Source organism: Peromyscus leucopus, chromosome 17 (assembly GCF_004664715.2).
Source record: "Peromyscus leucopus breed LL Stock chromosome 17, UCI_PerLeu_2.1, whole genome shotgun sequence".
NCBI classification, from domain to species: domain Eukaryota; kingdom Metazoa; phylum Chordata; class Mammalia; order Rodentia; family Cricetidae; genus Peromyscus; species Peromyscus leucopus.
This window is the reverse complement of record NC_051077.1, coordinates 13,108,453-13,125,397: the sequence shown is the minus strand read 5'-3', so window position 1 is coordinate 13,125,397 and position 16,945 is coordinate 13,108,453. Positions and strand designations below refer to the sequence as shown.

Here is a 16,945-nt window from a genome sequence, read left to right as displayed (position 1 = left end):
AGCTTGCCTAGTTCTTTTTTATACAGTATTCTATTACTGTCATATTGATAGTGTAGTTTTTTGTTTGTTTTTGTTTTTCTATTTTTGAGACAGGGTTTCTTTGTGTAACAGCTCCATCTGTCTTGGTACTCACTTTGTAGACAATGCTAGCCTCGAACTCACAGATATCTGCCTACCTCTGCCTCCTGAATGCTAGGAATAAAGGTGTGCGCCACCACTGCCTGGCGACGGTGTAGTTTTTACTAATACTTCTATTCTTAGATTATTTTACGAATAAGACAAGACTTTCTTTCTCAAAGTTACTTGTGTGTTATGCCTTTAGGGAGCCAAATCAGTGTAGAACCAAGAATAAGTGACCCTTGCGGAGTCTACAGCGTTTACTTGATTTAATTTTGCCTAGAAATTAAAAAGCAAAAGCAAAAACAAAAACCTGTTTTGTGTTCTATGCCTAGGCTTTATGTACAGAAAGAGATCTTCAGGAAATGGGAATTCCCTTAGGACCAAGAAAGAAGATACTAAACCATTTCAGGACCAGAAAAAACTCAATGGTGTGTTTCTAACCTAGCCTAGTGGGTGAGACAGGTCCTTGACAGTGACGGTAAATCCTTAGACTTTGTGAGACAGTTCTCTGCTAACCAGACAGATGCTTTGTGAGACAGTTCTCTGCTAACCAGACGGATGCTTTGTGAGACAGTTCTCTGCTAACCAGACGGATGCTTTGTGAGACAGTTCTCTGCTAACCAGACAGATGCTTTGTGAGACAGTTCTCTGCTAACCAGACAGATGCTTGGGTTTGTTTGACATACTGGGGTTAAGCCTAGGCCTCGCACATGCTAGACAGGTACTTTAAAACTGAGCGATACCTCTATTACCCTGGCCTTAAACTCAGAAAGATAGGCCTGCTTCTAACTCCTCCCAAGTGCTGGGGTTAAAGATGTACTCTGTCATGCCCAGAACTTATTTTTTTATTTTTATTTATTTATTTTTTATGTATATGGAAGAGGGTGCCAGATCTCATTATAGATGGTTGTGAGCCACCATGTGGGTGCTGGGAATTGAACTCAGGATCTCTGGAAGAGTAGTTGGTGCTCTTAACCTCTGAGCCATCTCTCTAGGCCCCCCAGAACTTACTTTTAAAGATCTATTTTAATTTTTTTTTTGTTTTTATTTGATGTGTTTGCCTGGTGCCCATGGGGATCAGAAGAGGACATTGGATTCTCTGAGACTGGAGTTACAGACAGTTGTGAGCTGCCATGTGGGTGCTAGGAATTGAACCCCAGTCCTCTGGAGGAGCAGCCGGTTTTCTTAATCACTGAGCAATCTCTCCAGCCCCGCTTCTGTTATTTTAAAGCACGTAGGGATATCAGTTCATGTAAGGCAACTATTAGAATTTCAGTAGCTTATCTTATTTTGTGAGGGACTTAGAATTATTGGTTGCCATTTAGAAGCTTTTCCTTTGACGTTAGGCACAGTTCCAGTGGATACTATCTCCACATAGCTATTGTTTTTATTCTTCTCAGGGTGTTAATAGACCATCCACACCAGCTTCAGAGGTGAACGTCCCCAAGGAGAATGGTGACTATCTAGATGTTGGCATTGGGCAGGTAAGAATACTCTTTGCTTTCTGTTTTAACTACTATTAGTCATGTGGTAGGAACAGATAAGACTCATTATTAATGAGAAATACCCTTTTTCTTCCTTCCAGGTGTCTGTAAAATACCCCCGGCTCAACTACAAACCAGAAATATTCTTTGCTTTTGGATCTCCCATTGGAATGTTTCTTACTGTCCGAGGATTAAGAAGAATTGATCCTAATTATAAATTTCCCACATGCAAAGGTTTCTTCAATATTTACCATCCTGTAAGCATTGAATAGCTGCTATATGGTTTTACCCAAATACTAGGATTTCTTAGCAAGCAGCATGTAATTTTGTGTTGTATTGATTTGTTTTTTTTTCTCTTCCCGTTTTTTTTGAGACAGGGTTTTTCTGTGTAGCTTTGGATCCTGTCCTGGAACTTGCTCTGTAGACCAGGCTGGCCTCGAACTCTCAGAGATTCACCTAGCTCTGCCTCCTGAGTGCTGGGATTAAAGGCATGTGCCGCCGCCACCCGGCTGATTTGCTTTTTCTCTATTATTCTTTATCAACTAAACAGTTGGTAGTATTGATTAGGAAGAAGTAATTGGGAGCTGGCAGTGGTGGCATATGCCTTTAATCCCAGCACTCAGGAGACAGAGGCAGGTGGATCTTTTGAGTTCAAGGTTAGCCTGGTCTACAGAGCAAGTTCCAGGACAGTCAGAGCTACAGAGAGGAACCTTGTCTCGAAGAACCGAAACTAAAAGCAAGGAAGTAAGTAGATAGAAGAACTGTGCATATTCATGTGTATGAGGCCAGAAGATAGCTTTGGATACTACTTGTCAGATGCTGTCCACTTTTTTTTTTTTTAATGAGACAGGGATCTGCCTATCTCAGCCTTCCCAGTGCTGCTATTTACAAGTATTTGTCATTATGCCCAGTTTTTTGTTGTTTTGTTTTTAAATACGGGTTCTAGGACTCAGACTCAGGTCAAGCACTGTGTTGACTGAGCTATCTCCCAGCCTATTACTGTACCTTTTTACAGAAATGAACATAATTATTTTTGCCTAAGATACGTAGTTCCTCAAACTGTCTTCTTCACTATGGATAAATAGTTAGCTATTGTTTTTCCTGTGTAGTTTGATCCTGTAGCGTATAGGATTGAACCAATGGTGGTCCCGGAAGTAGACTTTGAGCCAATGCTGATCCCACATCATAAAGGCAGGAAGCGGATGCACTTAGGTGAGTCTGTGTGTAGAACTCGATTCTGAATAGTTAATGAGTGTAAACTAAATGGAATTCATTCTTTTCTTTGCTGGGCCTTAAACTCGACAGCATCCTTTATTCATTGTGTTTCAGAACTAAGAGAAGGCTTGACCAGGATGAGTATGGACCTGAAGAACAACTTGCTGGGTTCACTGCGGATGGCCTGGAAGTCTTTCACCAGAGCTCCATACCCTGCCTTACAAGCTTCAGAAACAGCAGAAGAAACTGAGGCAGAACCTGAATCAAGTTCGGAAAAGTCCAGTGGTCAGTGGCACTGTATAGAGATGACCTGAGGGACACCATGCTGTGGAGTTCTTGCTCAGGACCTTCTTTCCTTTCCCCCTTCAATTATGTAGGATCTGTTCTAGGAGTCATAGTTGTCCTTGAACTATGCTAACCTTTCCTGGCATTTCAATAGCTAACTACCCTTGAAAACATTTCCCACTTTGGATTTAGGAATGATGTTAAGTGCCTACTCTGTGTTGGACATGGTAACACACACCTTTAATGCCAGCACTCGGGTGGCAGAGGCAGGTGATCTCGGAGTTCAAGACCATCCTGGTCTACATAGTGAGTTCCGGGACAGCCAAGGCCAAAAACCTACTCTGTGAAGTACCTACTTAAAAAACATTTGTGTGTGTGTGTGTGTGTGTGTGTGTGTGTGTGTGTGTGTGTGTCTGTCTGTCTGTCTGTCTGTCTGTCTGTCTGGCATGTGTGTATAGCTGCCTGTAGAGACCAGAAGAAGGTATTGGATCCCCTGGAAGATCAGCAAGTGCACTTAACTGCCCAGCCAGCCTTCCTGTTCCTATTTTTTTTAAGACATTTTTTCTCTTGTGTATGTGTGTGTGTGTTGAATGTGTATATATGTGCACTGAATGCATGCTGATGCCTTCAGAGGCCAGAGTCATTGGATCCCTGGTAGTATTGTTAGAGGGGTTGAAACCTACCTGATACAGATGCTGAGAATTAAACCTGGTTCGTTGGCAAGAGCGGCAAGTGTTCTTAATTGCTCTTAATTGCTGAGCCATCTCTCCAGCCTCTAGCTAGCTTTATAACATGAGTGTGTGTTTGTGTATCAGTTCTGTTTCCATTGCTGAGGACTAGCTTTGATACTCAGTTCCTTATAGAGTCTATCCTCTATCCCTGCATGCATTTAGTTTATAAAATTCACGACACATGACTTACAGCTGTACAGGTGATGAGATGTGTGGATCAAAAGAAATTGAACAAAATTAGTGTGACTTGAGGAGCTATAAAGAAATTGAGAGGAGCCGGGCGGTGGTGGCGCACACCTTTAAATCCAGCACTTGGGAGGCAGAGCCGGGAGGATCTCTTGAGTTCGAGGCCAGCCTGGTCCACAGAGCAAGATCCAGGACAGGCACCAAAACTACACAGAGAAACCCTGTCTCAAAAAAAAAAAAAAAAAAAAAAAAATCGAGAGGAAGAAGACAGAAACCCTTTGAGCAAAGTACATCCTCATAAGGTAACCGTGGAATCCAGGGAGTGCTGAATCTTTTAGGTGTATGTGTATACATCTTGTGTACGTGTGTGGGTACACAGTCATGTGGAGGACAGTGTCTTCTTCCTCCATCTTTCTCCACCGTAGTTTATGTAGACAGGGTCTCTCACTGAACCTAGCGCTCTCCAGTTGGCTAGGATGCGCCGGGAGCCTCCTGTCTCTGCCTCCCCAGTGTTGGGATTACAGATGTGTGCTGCCTTGGCCAGCTGTTGATGTGGGGGTCTGGGTGTTCCTCCTGCTTGCAGGCCGGCCCTTAGCCAGCTCCACCGAGTCTTTTCCCCAGTCCTCTGCTTAGGTTCTTAGGATGGCTTTTCTCGTCCAGAAGTTAACCCAGAAGAGACGCCCGTGGAAGTTAAAGAAGAGCTTCCGATCAACGTGGGAATGCTGAATGGCGGCCAGCGCATCGACTACGTGCTGCAGGAGAAGCCCATTGAGAGTTTCAATGAGTATTTATTTGCTTTACAGAGCCATCTGTGTTACTGGTAAGTGTTCTGTGGGCGGTGGCTGTTTTGTGTTGTGTTGTGTCCTTGTCCAGTCCGCTTTCAGCTCCCAGAGTTGAGTGCAGGGTCTCAGAAGTGCTGGCAGCCAGCCTCACCCCAGCTGCCTCCGGTCTCTAAGATGTATCTTTTGAAGCCGAGGGTGATTGCTCATGCCTCTAATTCCAGCATCTCTGATACTGAGTCTGGAGGGTTTTGAGTGTAGGCAGCCTAAACTACCCACAGAAATCCTGCCCCACTACCCCACCAAGAAAAAAAAAGGAAAAAAACCATTTAAAAGCATTTACAATAGCTAAGGCACATGCACATTATTAAATATAATTAATTGCCTGATGGAATGTAGATCAGAGTAGTGGTGATTACTAGATTTTGTATAGTATAACAATACAGTTTCATCACCAATGAAACAGAAATAAAGCTAGAAAAATAAGATGGGGCACAGAGCATTTAATGGGGGCTGGCTTCCAGTTTCAGAGGGTTGTGAGTCCATTGTCATCATGGCGGGAGCATGATGGGGGGCAGGCAGACCTGGTGTTGGAGGAAGACCTGAGAGATCACATTCAATCCAGAAGATGCAGGCAGAGAGAAACACGGGGCCTAGCTTGGGTTTTTGAAACCTCAAAGCCACCCCCAGTGAGATACCTCTTCCAAAGGCCACAACTTCTAATTCTTCCTAAACAGTTCTACTGTCTGGGGGCCAAACATTCAGACAGAGCCTATGGGGGCATTCTCAATCAAACCACAGCCTTTGTTTTCTTCATTTGCATTGATTGATGTTTATTATGGAAGCTGCACGTGCATTTTCCCCAGTTTGTATTTGATATTGCCTATATTGTCTTATTCTTAATTACGTGTGTGTATGTCCACGTGCCCTCAGAGCTCAGAAGAGGGCATCAGATCCTCTGAAGTCAGAGTTAGGGCGGTTGTGGGTGCCTGCCCAGTGTGGGTGCTGGCAGCTGAGCTCTGGTCCTCAGGAGAAAGGATATTATATGCCCTCCTTCCCTGCTGAGCCGTCTTTCCAGCCCTGCATTGGTAATTGATAAGTGGAAATTTTTATTTTTACATTGTTAAACTCCTTGACCTTTGGTTTTTGAATTTTTAAAATTTATTTATTTATTTATTTATTTATTGGTCTTGCTGTTCAGCCTTGGCTGGCCTGGAATTCCATCTATAAACTAGGGGGCTGCAGAGGCAGAGATGCATCTGTTGTGCCTCCAGTGCTGGGGATAAAGGCGTGTGTCATCACACTTGGCTTGTGTCCCCCATCCCTGAAGTATACAGTCCCTTCTCATACTTTATATTCTCAGTTTTACATGTAAATCTGGGTTCATTTCAAACTTTAGTCATATAGAATGGGTGTCTTAGAGTTTCTGCTGATGTGATAAAAGTCAAGACTACAAACAACTTGAAGAGCTTAAGGTTTATTTCAGCTTACAACTCTTAGGCCACGCTTCCTCCCTGACTGAAGGAAGTCAGGGCAGGAACCTGGAGGCAGGAACTGAAGCAGAGGTCACGGAGGATGCTGCCTAATGACTTGCTCTCCATGCCTTACTCAGCCTGCTTATTTATTTTGTTTTTGGAGACAGGGTTTCTCTGTGTAGCCCTGGCTGTCCTGGAACTCACTCTGTAGACCAGGCTGGTCTTGAACTCAGAGATCCACCTGTCTCTGCCTCCTGAGTGCTGGGATTAATGGCAGCTAGATTATTTCTTCTTCGCTGAGTTTGATGCTTTGGCCCATTTGTAGGTTCTTGATAAAAGAATGGAAGGAAACTCAAGGACAGTTGTATTGGCATTCAGGAGAGGAAACAGCAAAGCAGGCTGCTTCAGGGGGAGGTGGACAAGAAAGAGAGTTCTGCTTTCTAAGCTCGGAGTCAGGAACGCTGGCTGGAGCATGGTGGCATATGTCTACAATTTTACACTTGGGAGGCTGGAGCAGAAGGGTTTCTGAAAGTTCAAGGTCAGCCAGGGTCACATAACAAAACACTATCTCAAAAAATGGGAACAGTCTGAGCAATGCACAAGGCTCAGCAATGCAAGTCTGCAAGGCGGGGGGGGGGGGGGGGGGTGGGTCAGGTCTCAGAAATAGTGAGAAGGTGAGAGAGAGTTCCAAGTGTCAAGACGTAGGCTAGTGTCCAGGAGAGACGGAATGCAATGAAAAGTTCTGACTTTGGAACTCAGAACACTCAGAACACGGGCAGGCTTCGCGATGAAGATTGACAGGGTTTGTCTGAGGATGGTGGGGCCTGAGAGTTCATTTTATATATATATATATATATATATATATTATTATATATATATATATATATATATATTTCTTTTCTGTGTGGACCGTATATGTGTGTGTGGGTGGACACCTGTGTACCCGTGTGAGGTGGCCACAGGACACTGAGTGTCCTTCTCTGTCATTTCCTACTTTATTCCTTCGAGACGGTCTCAATGCATCTGGAGCTAGTCTAGTGGCCAGGAAGTCCCAGCAAACCTCCTGTCTCAGCGCCTTTACTGTGCTGGGGTTAAACAGCCTGGCTGTTTATGTGAGTGTTGGGTTCCAAACCCAGATTCCCCTTCTTGCCCAGCCAGCCGTCTAGCCACTGAGCCGTCTCTCGAAGCCCCATTTGATATGTTTGGAATTTTGAGTCCAAACTTTAATTGCCTTTTCCAAAAGCAAATACAAGTTTTACAGTGAAGGTGACCAGCTAGCTAGAAGACGGCTCACTGCTGTCTCAGGAGTGCCTCTCTGGGGCTGAGCGCCGTGCTTCACGCTTGTAATCCTAGCCGTCGAGAGGCCTCGGAGGCAGGAGGATTGCTGTGACTTCGGGACCAGCCTTAGCTATAGAGTGAGTTCCAGGGACATTGTGGGCTAGAGTGAGACCCCGCCTCAAGCAAACAAGCAAGGCTCTGGGACACCCTTGTCATTGACTTCCTTACTGGAGGAAGGTCCAGGACCCGTACCTTTTCCTGCTTCCAGACACAGTGCTTTGGCGGATCACCTCCTAACTCCTGCCTGACAGAACATCTCTAAGGTGCATGACACCAGACTGTTCCATCTTTTCTCAATCTTTTTTTCTACACAGGGAATCTGAAGATACAGTATTGCTGGTTCTCAAAGAGATCTACCAAACCCAGGGTATCTTCCTTGATCAGCCTTTACAGTAAAAATGGCTCGACTCTGGCTGCTTAATGTAAGTTTTCAATGCAGTGTGTAGTGTGTAGCAGAAATCTTAAAAGTTCTTATTAATAAAATCAAACCTGGAGCCAGGTATTGGGGTGAACTGGAAGATCAGAGAGACAAGCCACAGCTAACCTCACCTTGCCAACTTCTCAGCTAGTCTTGTTTCCTCAGACTGGAAGCTTCTTAGTCCTCATCCAAATGGCTCTCAGCTGAACTGTGCTGCTAGAAGCCTGAAAGCTTAACCAGCCAAAATGCTTAACCAGGACAAATGCTTCTAGTTTCTGGTCTTCACGCCTTATATACCTTTCTGCTTTCTACCACCACTCCTGGGATCAAAGGCTCGCTTTCTGGAATTAAAGGTGTGAGTCACCATGCCTGGCTGTTTCCAATGTGGCCTTGAACTCACAGGGATCCAGAGGGATTTCTACCTCTGGAGTGCCAGGATTAAAGGTGTGAGTGCCACCATTTTCTAGCCTTTGTATCTAGTGGCTGTTCTGTCTCTGACCCCAGATAAGTTTATTAGGGTGCACAATATTTTGGGAACACAATACCACCACGGTAGTGTTTCCATGTGAACATGTTACGAGGAACATTGGTGCCTCAAGCCCTTATACAGATCTAGGGTTAATACTCACTCCGAGGACTGGTTAAAACTTGAAGGAAGTATCCAGTGCCCACTTAGGGATCAGTGTCTGTTTTATCGTGTTTTATCGCTTGGGATCCTGAGTTACCCTGCTCAGCCGTCTAGATAGGAGCCTGGAAAGTCTGTATTCGGTAGTGGCGTTTCCTGTGCTTGCTGGTTCCTCAGGCAGAACTGCATGCACGGTGACCTCTTCTCCCGCGCTCTCCTGTAGATGGACACCGAGGGAGCCTTCCTGAAATGTGCCTGTTGCTGCGGCCACGTCATGTCCTGCATGTTGCCTGCCTCACTCCACGGGATCTTGAGAAGAAAATCCGTTTGTAAATGAGTGGAAAGCAAAAGGAAGACTCATTGCTTTGTAAAAACACTCACTAGTTTTTGTAGCTAAGGAGTTTACATCTTTTAATGCTTTAACAGCAGACCTTCCTTATTTCATACATGGAAAGGAATACAGTCTGTTTAGGGGGCCTAGACAACTTTGAGGGAGGTTTACTCCTTACCTTTAGAAAGTGGACCAGCTTGGGTGTACAGTCTTAAGATTCAGAGGTCCTTAGGGTCCAGTCATTCTGTGTCCTCCGCACTGGAAGGCTAAGCGTAAGTGGACATGGAAATACTGCTCGTTTGAAGTCAGCCTTTCTTTCCGGTGGCCAGTCTAGGAAGACAGGACTAGTTACTAAAATCGTTTGCTCTGAACACTGTCAGCTAGGCTCTCTAGGAACCACTGGTGCTGTTGGCTGTTTTCACAACTCCTGAGCTTCTGTAAATGTGAAGGTTGTATGAATCGTATGCCTGCCCTTTTATAGCGTGTTCCAAACTGGGGTGAGATGTAAGGAATTATTGGATAATACTCATCTTAGAGGTGAAGCTGTAAGAGTCGGTCCATTACCTGGCCTTTCCCAGCTGTTCCTGTCGTAAAGGAGATCTTTTGGTAGCACCAACCGAGGCTGCCTGCTACTTCCAGCCGAGTAAAGGAAGTATTGTGATGTGAACATCCTTCTGACGTCTTTGAGGTTTCGTCCCAATGTTTAATTTACTTAGAGTTGGCAGTCTGTTAGTTGTGCACACAGGCTAGCCCAGGGAGAGCCCATATTCTGAAAGAAACCCTCTTCACAGGGTCTGAGGAGCAGCTGTGTGCTGTAGCTGGATCCAGAGAAATGAAGTCGAGTTCTCTCGGGGAACTAAGTTTTTCCCAGGGTGTCTGCTTTCGTCTTTCCTCCCCTTCTTCAGCATGTTCCGGCATCTCTGTTCTCTTGAGGACGGCGCTGCATGCTCCTCAGACGACCTCAGAGTTCCACAGCTCTTCACAGAGTGGCAGAGGAAGAAGCTATGTTGGGATTTCTGTCTTTTTTTTTTTTTTTTTTTTTTTTTTTGTAAACCTATCATGGTATCAGAAGCTCTGCATGTACTCCTCACTGAAGCCACCCCTCAGACAGCTGCGGTCTTTACCCTTGTTGGTCCAGAAAAGGAGAGGTTAATCACTGTGCCCTGGAGGTTACAGAGGCAAGCCTGGCCTTTCTCTGCTTATGGACAAGGCTGGAGAAGCAAGCTACTGAGAAGTTCCAGGTGTATGGAATCTTTTTTTTTTTTTTTTTACACTCTCTCTTGAGTAGGAATTACTGAGAATGAAATAGCATTCATTAAATACTAAAGGGTTTTTGTCAAGTTGCTGTCTTCAGATTTGTTTACTCTTGTTAGCAGAATCATTACTACTTCAGAGTAAACCAAAGTACAACCAAGAAGGAGTTCTTGTAACCAAAGATGGGCAGCTTGGCCCCAGAGCGCTAGCTAAAGCGCTGTACTCTGACATGCTTCTTCCCGGCAGTCCGGCACACAGTCATTAGAAAGAGCTCGAACCTCGCCATCCACTTGTGGTGTTACTATGCTGTGTTGTGCAAGTGAGGAAGGTGGCGAGGAGCCTGTGTTCACTGGACGCTGTTCACCCGCATCATGCGTATCATGTAGTCTCTTGACCGAGGCAAGGCTGGTGTGTAAACTCGAGCCTAACAGCATCTGTACAGATTCCTGGCTGCAGACTCAGTGAGAGATTGTTTCAAGGGAAGATGAATAGCACTGATCACCTTGCTGATATTTTGCACTTTTGAAATGCTTGTTTTATATGTGATTATATTTAAGACTTTAGTAAATGCTGAAATAAAACTATTGACCAGTTACTTTCATGTGGCCTTATCATCAAGAAAAACCAATATAGTAGCTATTTTCTCTTTTATGCTAAATTCAAAACAAAAATTTTAGGCAAATAACTAATATGTAAGTTATTTTCCCTTGATTAATGTTTTTATTGTCATGGAGAGCTACAGCTCAGAATTTAAAGTGTGGCAATGATAAGTATGTCTGTAAATACAGAAAACACAGAGCCTGTCCTTTAGGACCTATAAATATTAGCTTGTACATCAGATACCACACTTAGTCACATCCTGTATCAACATGAGGATCCAGTGTTGATCTTCTTAAAGTACAAAAACTCAGGCACACACTTTTTCACTGTCAGATTTACTGGGGGAGGGGGGAAGAGAATACATTGAAAATATACTTAAGAGTATGTTATAGCTGAGTTCATGCACACCTTTAATCCCAGCACTCAGGAGGTAGAGGCAGGCGGATCTCTGAGTTGGAGGCCAGCCTGGTCTACAGAGTTCCAAGACAACCAGGGCTACACAGAGAAATCGTCTCAAAAAACAAACAAACAGAGTATGTTATAGGAAGATATACATAAGACAAAATTTTATTTAAAGTATAACAGAGGTAGCTATTAGTTGGTCCTCAAAGTGTCACGTTCTGATGATAGCCTATAATTGTTCCATATATTTTTTGTGAATAAAAGGCAGAAAGTTATATTTATCTTCCAGATAATATCTGTAAGTTTTCTTTTCTGATGAAGTAAAAAATTGGCCCAAATTGGTGGTTTTATTATTTAAGGCTTAATGGAATGTGGCCACAAAAAGTAAACATAAACTTTAGCTGGCACTACCCTTCTTTATAAGGGATAGAGATTAAGATTGGTCATAAAGTCTTGAGGATAAAATGAGGCCATGAGAGTCTCCGTTGTGAAAAGGTCTCTTGAGGGACATTTACATAAATGCAAAGACCCAATCTTTGCACCAATCGTATGGCCCAGCTTTCTTAACCTAGAGAGAACACTCCCGAAAGAGCCACTTTCCAGAACAGGCCCCAGGCAGAGATTGCTCAGGGTCTAGCCTTGGAAGTGGGGCAAAGTGCGTGCGCAGTCCTCCGGAGGCGGGACTACAGTGTGGCGGTGTCCACACCTTCACCTCGGGAGAGCTGATAGCCAGAGTTCTTGGCTTGTGCATGGTGTCCGGTTAGGAGGCTGACTCGCTTGTTCTCCACTGAGGTAGTAGGTTCAGCTAAATATCCAAGTGGTGAGACTCACTGGGCTTCTTCTGGGAGGAGGGGAGTTTGTGCTTGTCCTGAAGTGGTTTGTGGCATTCCCCATCAGTCAGAGGAGGGTAGTACTGCCTGTAGCAGACGTAAGCAAACGCCATTCCGATCATGGACCCCACTAGGACGTCTGAGGAGAGAGAAATGGGTCTTTTTTAAAAAAATTTTAAGACACTACAAAGTTAGAGGACTTGGCCCTCCAGGTTACTCTGCTTGCAGGGGCCAAGAAAGACCTCAACCTATCGGGGACTATGGGGGTCCAGCCCCTCGATAGTCCCCTCTCAGGGTCCGGGAAGAATCTACAACCAGCTCATAATTAATCTTTGATGAAAAGAAATGAATCTATGTACACGAAACTCCTTAGTTCATACACTTTATCATTCTGTGATAGTTCTCTCCCTACACAGCTTCTATTCTGCTCTCATGTCTAGCTCCTTTCTTGCCTGATTTCTCTCTACATTTATCTGCTGTCCCCTCTAGGTTCTATCTTAATTCCTTCATCTAGTTCTGTCCTTTCTAGGTTCTCATCTATCTAGTTCTTTCCCATATCAGCTCCTCTCCCATCTCCTCCTCTCTCATCTGGCTCTTCCTCATCTTGTTCTTCCCCATCTGGCTCTTCCTCAGCTTCCATCTCCTTCCTCTAGTTCTCTCTTCTAGCTCTTCAATCTAGTTCTTCCATTCTCTTTTCTTACTTAACGTCCACCTCTCCTAGGCGGTGTCTCCTTGTGGAATTTACCGTAAGTCAGGAGACTTGTATGTGGGCTGTTATCATTGTTAGTCCTTGAAAGTTGGGCACCCACTTCCTGTAGTCCTTGAAAGTGGCTAGGGGAGATATCTGATTCCAGAGAAAGCCTTTCCTGAGGCTGTTCTCCAAATTCCTGGAATGTGTATGTCCAGAGAGTGATCAGTCCACACTGTTAGCCCTTCTTAGGGGAAAGTCAATTGGGAAAACTATGAAGGCACACATGGTTTTCATAACAGAATACAGCTGATATGTAACAAGCCAAGTAACACCAAAAACTCCTTGGGATTTGGCTTCCTCTGGAGGAATTCCCTGATCCCTCCAGGTAGTGACTTTGCCATAACCAGCTGAGTTTTTATGATAAATTCCTGCGGCCTGCAGCATCAACCCATGTTATAGTTTTTTTAGAGGATCTTAATTTTATCATACAGTTACAAGATTATTAGTCACATTGTTCTCAAAACACCAAATCAGAACATACCCAGAGTTATATCAGCATGGACTGAGTTCAAAATTTTTCCCTCCTGAGACAGGGTTTCTCTTTGTAACTGTCCTGGAACTTGTTTTGTAGACCAGGCTGGCTTTGAACTCTAGATCACTGCCTCTACTCGAGTTTTTCATTTTTTTTTTTTTTTTTTTTTTTTTTTTTTTTTTTTTTTTTTTTTGAATTTTCTTGTACTTTGGCTTTTTCTTGTAGCCAGGCTGGCTTTGAACTCCTAGAGATCCACCTGCCTCTACCTCCGAGGGTTGGGATTAACCACTTGGCGAGTTAGAATTTTTATAACACAGAAGAATAACAAATGTTATGTGATTCTAATCATTCGCTGGCTTTCCTTAAGAATTCTGGCAGGAATGGTCTCACATGATTAGGATTCCAACACGTGGGAGACTGAGAGAAGGATGGTTTGTTTAACATGAAGCTTGGGCTAGAGGGGGAGACCCTGTCTTAAAAATTAAGGGGGCCAGGCATGGTGAGACACACCTTTTAACCCAGCACCCAGCACAGAGGCAATTGTATCTCTTCAGTTTGAGGCCAACCTGGTCTACCTAGTTTCAGGGCCATCCAGGGCTACTTAGTGAAACCTTGTTTCACAGGAGCTGGGTTTGGGAGCTGGCTCAGCAGGTAAGAGCACTTTCTCGCATAAACAAGAGGACTTGAGTTCAAATCCCCAGTACCCACGTAAAAAGCTGAGTCTCCGTTCATGCACTTGTGACCTCTGTGCTGTGGAGGCAGACAGGATTACTGGTGTCTGCTGGTCATCGGCTCCCCACACTGGGGACTGGGGTACACGCACCTGCACACCCACGTGCAGGTATCCCATACACAGGTTAGTTGCAAAGAATGTTGTGTGTGCGTGTGCATGTGTGTGGGGACCCGTGTGGAGGTGAGAGGATAACTCTGGAGTCCATGCCTTCCTTCCACCTTTACATGTGTTCCAGGGATCACGCATAGGTCTTTGGGCGTGTGCAACGAGCATCTTTACCTCACTCCTGGCCCAAAATTAACTTTGGCTCTCCGTGACACAGAACGGAACCCAGGCTGTCCACACTCACTCATTCGCGCGTTCATTCAGCAGATACGTAGGAGGCCACTTGGTGCCAGTGTCTAGGGTTCAGACGGGCGGAGCGGAAACTCCCGGGGCGCACACAACTGTTGCTCACCTTGCCAGTGGTGTTTGTAGTCACACGTGCGGGACAGCGCAATCACGGCCGCCAGGAGCAGGGGCGCTAGGAAGGCACAGAGCCTCCAGGACTCCCCTCGGCCCCGTGGGGTGAAGCAGTGTAACTTTCCTGCCAGGTAGAAGGAAGCGAAGGCCAGGCCAGCGAACGCAACTGGAACAGGGAAGACCTATGAGTCGGGTGTGTCTGTCGGTGGGAGCCCCACACTCACGTCCAGACGGGAGGGCGGGGAGCAGGAGCAGGCTTTACCCATCTTGATTACAGGGATGGGAAGTGAGGGCTGTATTTGCTGTCCCGGGATTTTAAGTAACAACAGTTCCTGGAATACAAGTCATTACTGTGCACAGTACTGTGCACGCCTTGTCTGCAAGTGGGGATCTAAAAATTAATAGAACAGACCTTACTGGTTCTTGGGAGCTACACAGGTAAGAACCTAAAATGCTCAGCGGCCCCCAACACATAGTAACCCTGGGCTAAAGATGAGGCGTTTGTCTTTTGAGACAGGGTTTCTCTGTGTAGCCCTGGCTGTCCTGGATCTCGCTCTGCAGACCAGGCTGGCCTCGAACTCAGAGAGATCCACCTCCCTCTGCCCGCCAAGTGCTGAGATTAAAAGTGTGCACCATCACTGCCTGGCCTGAATAAAGATGTTTTATGACTGACAAGTTAAGAGACACTTCATTCCAGCAAAGCTTCACAGGTTAAATTCAGTAATTTTTAGAAATATGTATTGGAACTGGAGAGTTGCCCTGGCATTGCCCCGGCAGCAATTAAGAGCACGTGGCTGCTTTTGAGAGGATCTAGGTTCGGTTCCCAGCATTCACATGGCAACTCTAACTCCAGTTCCCGGGGACCTAACGTCCTCTGGTCTCTATAGTATGCCCACACACATACAAGCCAAACTCGTATCTACATAAAATAAGTAGAAAGGCTTGCAGTCATTCATCTGATGTTCATACAGGAAGAGTGTCCACTGGGGAAGCTCTTCCGGCCCTCGTTCACCACATCCTTCTCCCCTGTGCAGGTCAGATCGGAATGGGCCAGTCCGTCGGGGAAGCAGCGGTAGAAGAAATCTGGCCGGGGCCTGGAAGAAATGAGCACAGTGTGAGCGCTCTAATCTACTCCTCCAGAAATCCTTCTTCAGTTGTAGTCGATATCAATAATCCTGTTGACTGCTGCTCACCTAATGCCCTAGGCAACATAATGGAACTGGATTAGGCTAGCCACTACACTGAGAAAAAAGCTTTAGTCACGCGGCCCACGTTTAAGGGGAAAGTCTCTAGCATTTGATTACGTCTCAAAGCAGCTGGAGGCTGTGGTGGGAAACACAGGACACAGAGCAGGCGGGTTGCAGCACGTTTAGGACAGGCAGAGGGCAGGGGGAGAGAGATCAGTCCGAGAATCAAGGGGAAATTGCTGCGGGAGGTTTGCGTGCCGGGTTCCTCACTTACCGGCCCACTATGAGCTTTACTGTGTTGGTAACGACACCATTCAGAGCTAGGGCAAGGCTGGCAGCTGGAAGAGAAAGACCCGGTTCGTGCTGTCGGCTTGGGCAAGAGCCGCTGCCGCCACCCCAGAAGCCCTCCTGGCTCCCAGGGTGAATCCAACCGGTACCCAGCACAAAAGCAGCTGTGGCCCTGAGACCCCAAAACACTTGTGTAAACGGCCCGGGGCCGAGAAGCCAGGGGATTTAGGCACATCTGGCTTGAGCCAGCTCTTACGGGACTGCAGTTTTTCCGCCTCACGGGGTAACAAGTGGGGCAAGAGGACATACTTTCGGGGTACCCAGTTTCCTGCCGTCCAGACAAGGCTCCAGTGGCTGCACCCCACTAGTGGCCGGCACTAGGTGAGCAACTGGAAGAGTGCTTACCGAGGCAGGCTTGCTTGCTGTCGGTGGTGTCCGCCTTCTTCAGAAACCTGGCTAGGAAGATGAGGGACAGCGGCGTGAGGAAGGCGATGACCTGGAAGAGAACACACGGCCGTGGCCTCGCACCGAGGCCGGCTGCAGAGAGCCCACCCAGACGCCATGCTCTGGACCTGGGTCTCGAGGACTCAGCTCCAGGTCCGGGAGCACCCCGCGGGGAGGAGGGCGGGAGGAGGGCTGCCGCTCACGCACAAACATGGGGCCGGTGGGGAAGTAGTCGGCCTCCGTGTACGGGTTCCGGTAGAGCCACAGCTCCTCGGGCTGGATCCGGCGCTGGAAGGGAGGCAGCAGCTCGGTCACCCTGGGGAGGAAAAGGGCGAAGATGGACAGGCTCCCGGCGGAAGGACCTGCCGCCCGGAGCAGCTGCCAAGAGCGAGCACCCCGGGACGCCTGGGAGGGCTCCGACGGATCCTTACAGGAAGGCCGCGAAGAGCAGGACCCGCACGCCCAGCTCGGCTCCCAGGGCCGCCGTCCCCATGCCGCCCCACGCCGGCCGCCCGCTGCTGACGTGGCTCCGCCC

The 16,945-nt window shown here is 46.5% G+C and overlaps 2 protein-coding genes across 3 annotated transcripts in view; one reads left to right on the top strand and one right to left on the bottom strand.

The window, feature by feature from the left end:
* The window catches only part of Ddhd2 (DDHD domain containing 2), a 26,331-nt gene extending 15,489 nt beyond the window's left edge, over positions 1 to 10,842 (top strand). Inside the window, exons 10-17 of one of the 2 annotated variants that reach the window (XM_037211660.1) lie at positions 453 to 548; positions 1,521 to 1,604; positions 1,706 to 1,861; positions 2,714 to 2,816; positions 2,934 to 3,104; positions 4,685 to 4,841; positions 7,928 to 8,035; positions 8,880 to 10,842. In XM_037211660.1, the coding sequence (XP_037067555.1) occupies positions 453 to 548; positions 1,521 to 1,604; positions 1,706 to 1,861; positions 2,714 to 2,816; positions 2,934 to 3,104; positions 4,685 to 4,841; positions 7,928 to 8,009 (849 nt within the window). In that variant the 3' untranslated portion in view covers positions 8,010 to 8,035; positions 8,880 to 10,842. Of the gene's footprint in view, positions 1 to 452; positions 549 to 1,520; positions 1,605 to 1,705; positions 1,862 to 2,713; positions 2,817 to 2,933; positions 3,105 to 4,681; positions 4,842 to 7,927; positions 8,036 to 8,879 lie in introns of both variants that reach the window. The other variant, XM_028854830.2, reaches the window with a different exon arrangement.
* On the bottom strand, positions 10,241 to 16,945 carry Plpp5 (phospholipid phosphatase 5). Its single transcript, XM_028854831.2, has 7 exons — positions 16,842 to 16,945; positions 16,618 to 16,726; positions 16,372 to 16,462; positions 15,953 to 16,016; positions 15,461 to 15,585; positions 14,487 to 14,657; positions 10,241 to 12,212 (listed from the first exon to the last, which is right to left on the bottom strand). The coding sequence occupies exons 1-7, from the start codon at positions 16,901 to 16,903 to the stop codon at positions 12,049 to 12,051; spliced, it is 786 nt and encodes a 261-aa protein (XP_028710664.1). The 5' UTR covers positions 16,904 to 16,945; the 3' UTR covers positions 10,241 to 12,048.

Bases quoted from the DNA above. Each gene is read 5' to 3' on its own strand.
- Plpp5 (XM_028854831.2), bottom strand. From the start codon at position 16,903: ATGGGGACGGCGGCCCTGGGAGCCGAGCTGGGCGTGCGGGTCCTGCTC. The intron at 16,463-16,617 runs GTGCGTGAGCGG...GTTCTCTTCCAG, and splicing joins TCCCCACCGGCCCCATGTTT to GTCATCGCCTTCCTCACGCC. The intron at 14,658-15,460 runs GTATGAACATCA...TCCCTGTTCCAG, and splicing joins CCCCAGTGGACACTCTTCCT to TTGCGTTCGCTGGCCTGGCC.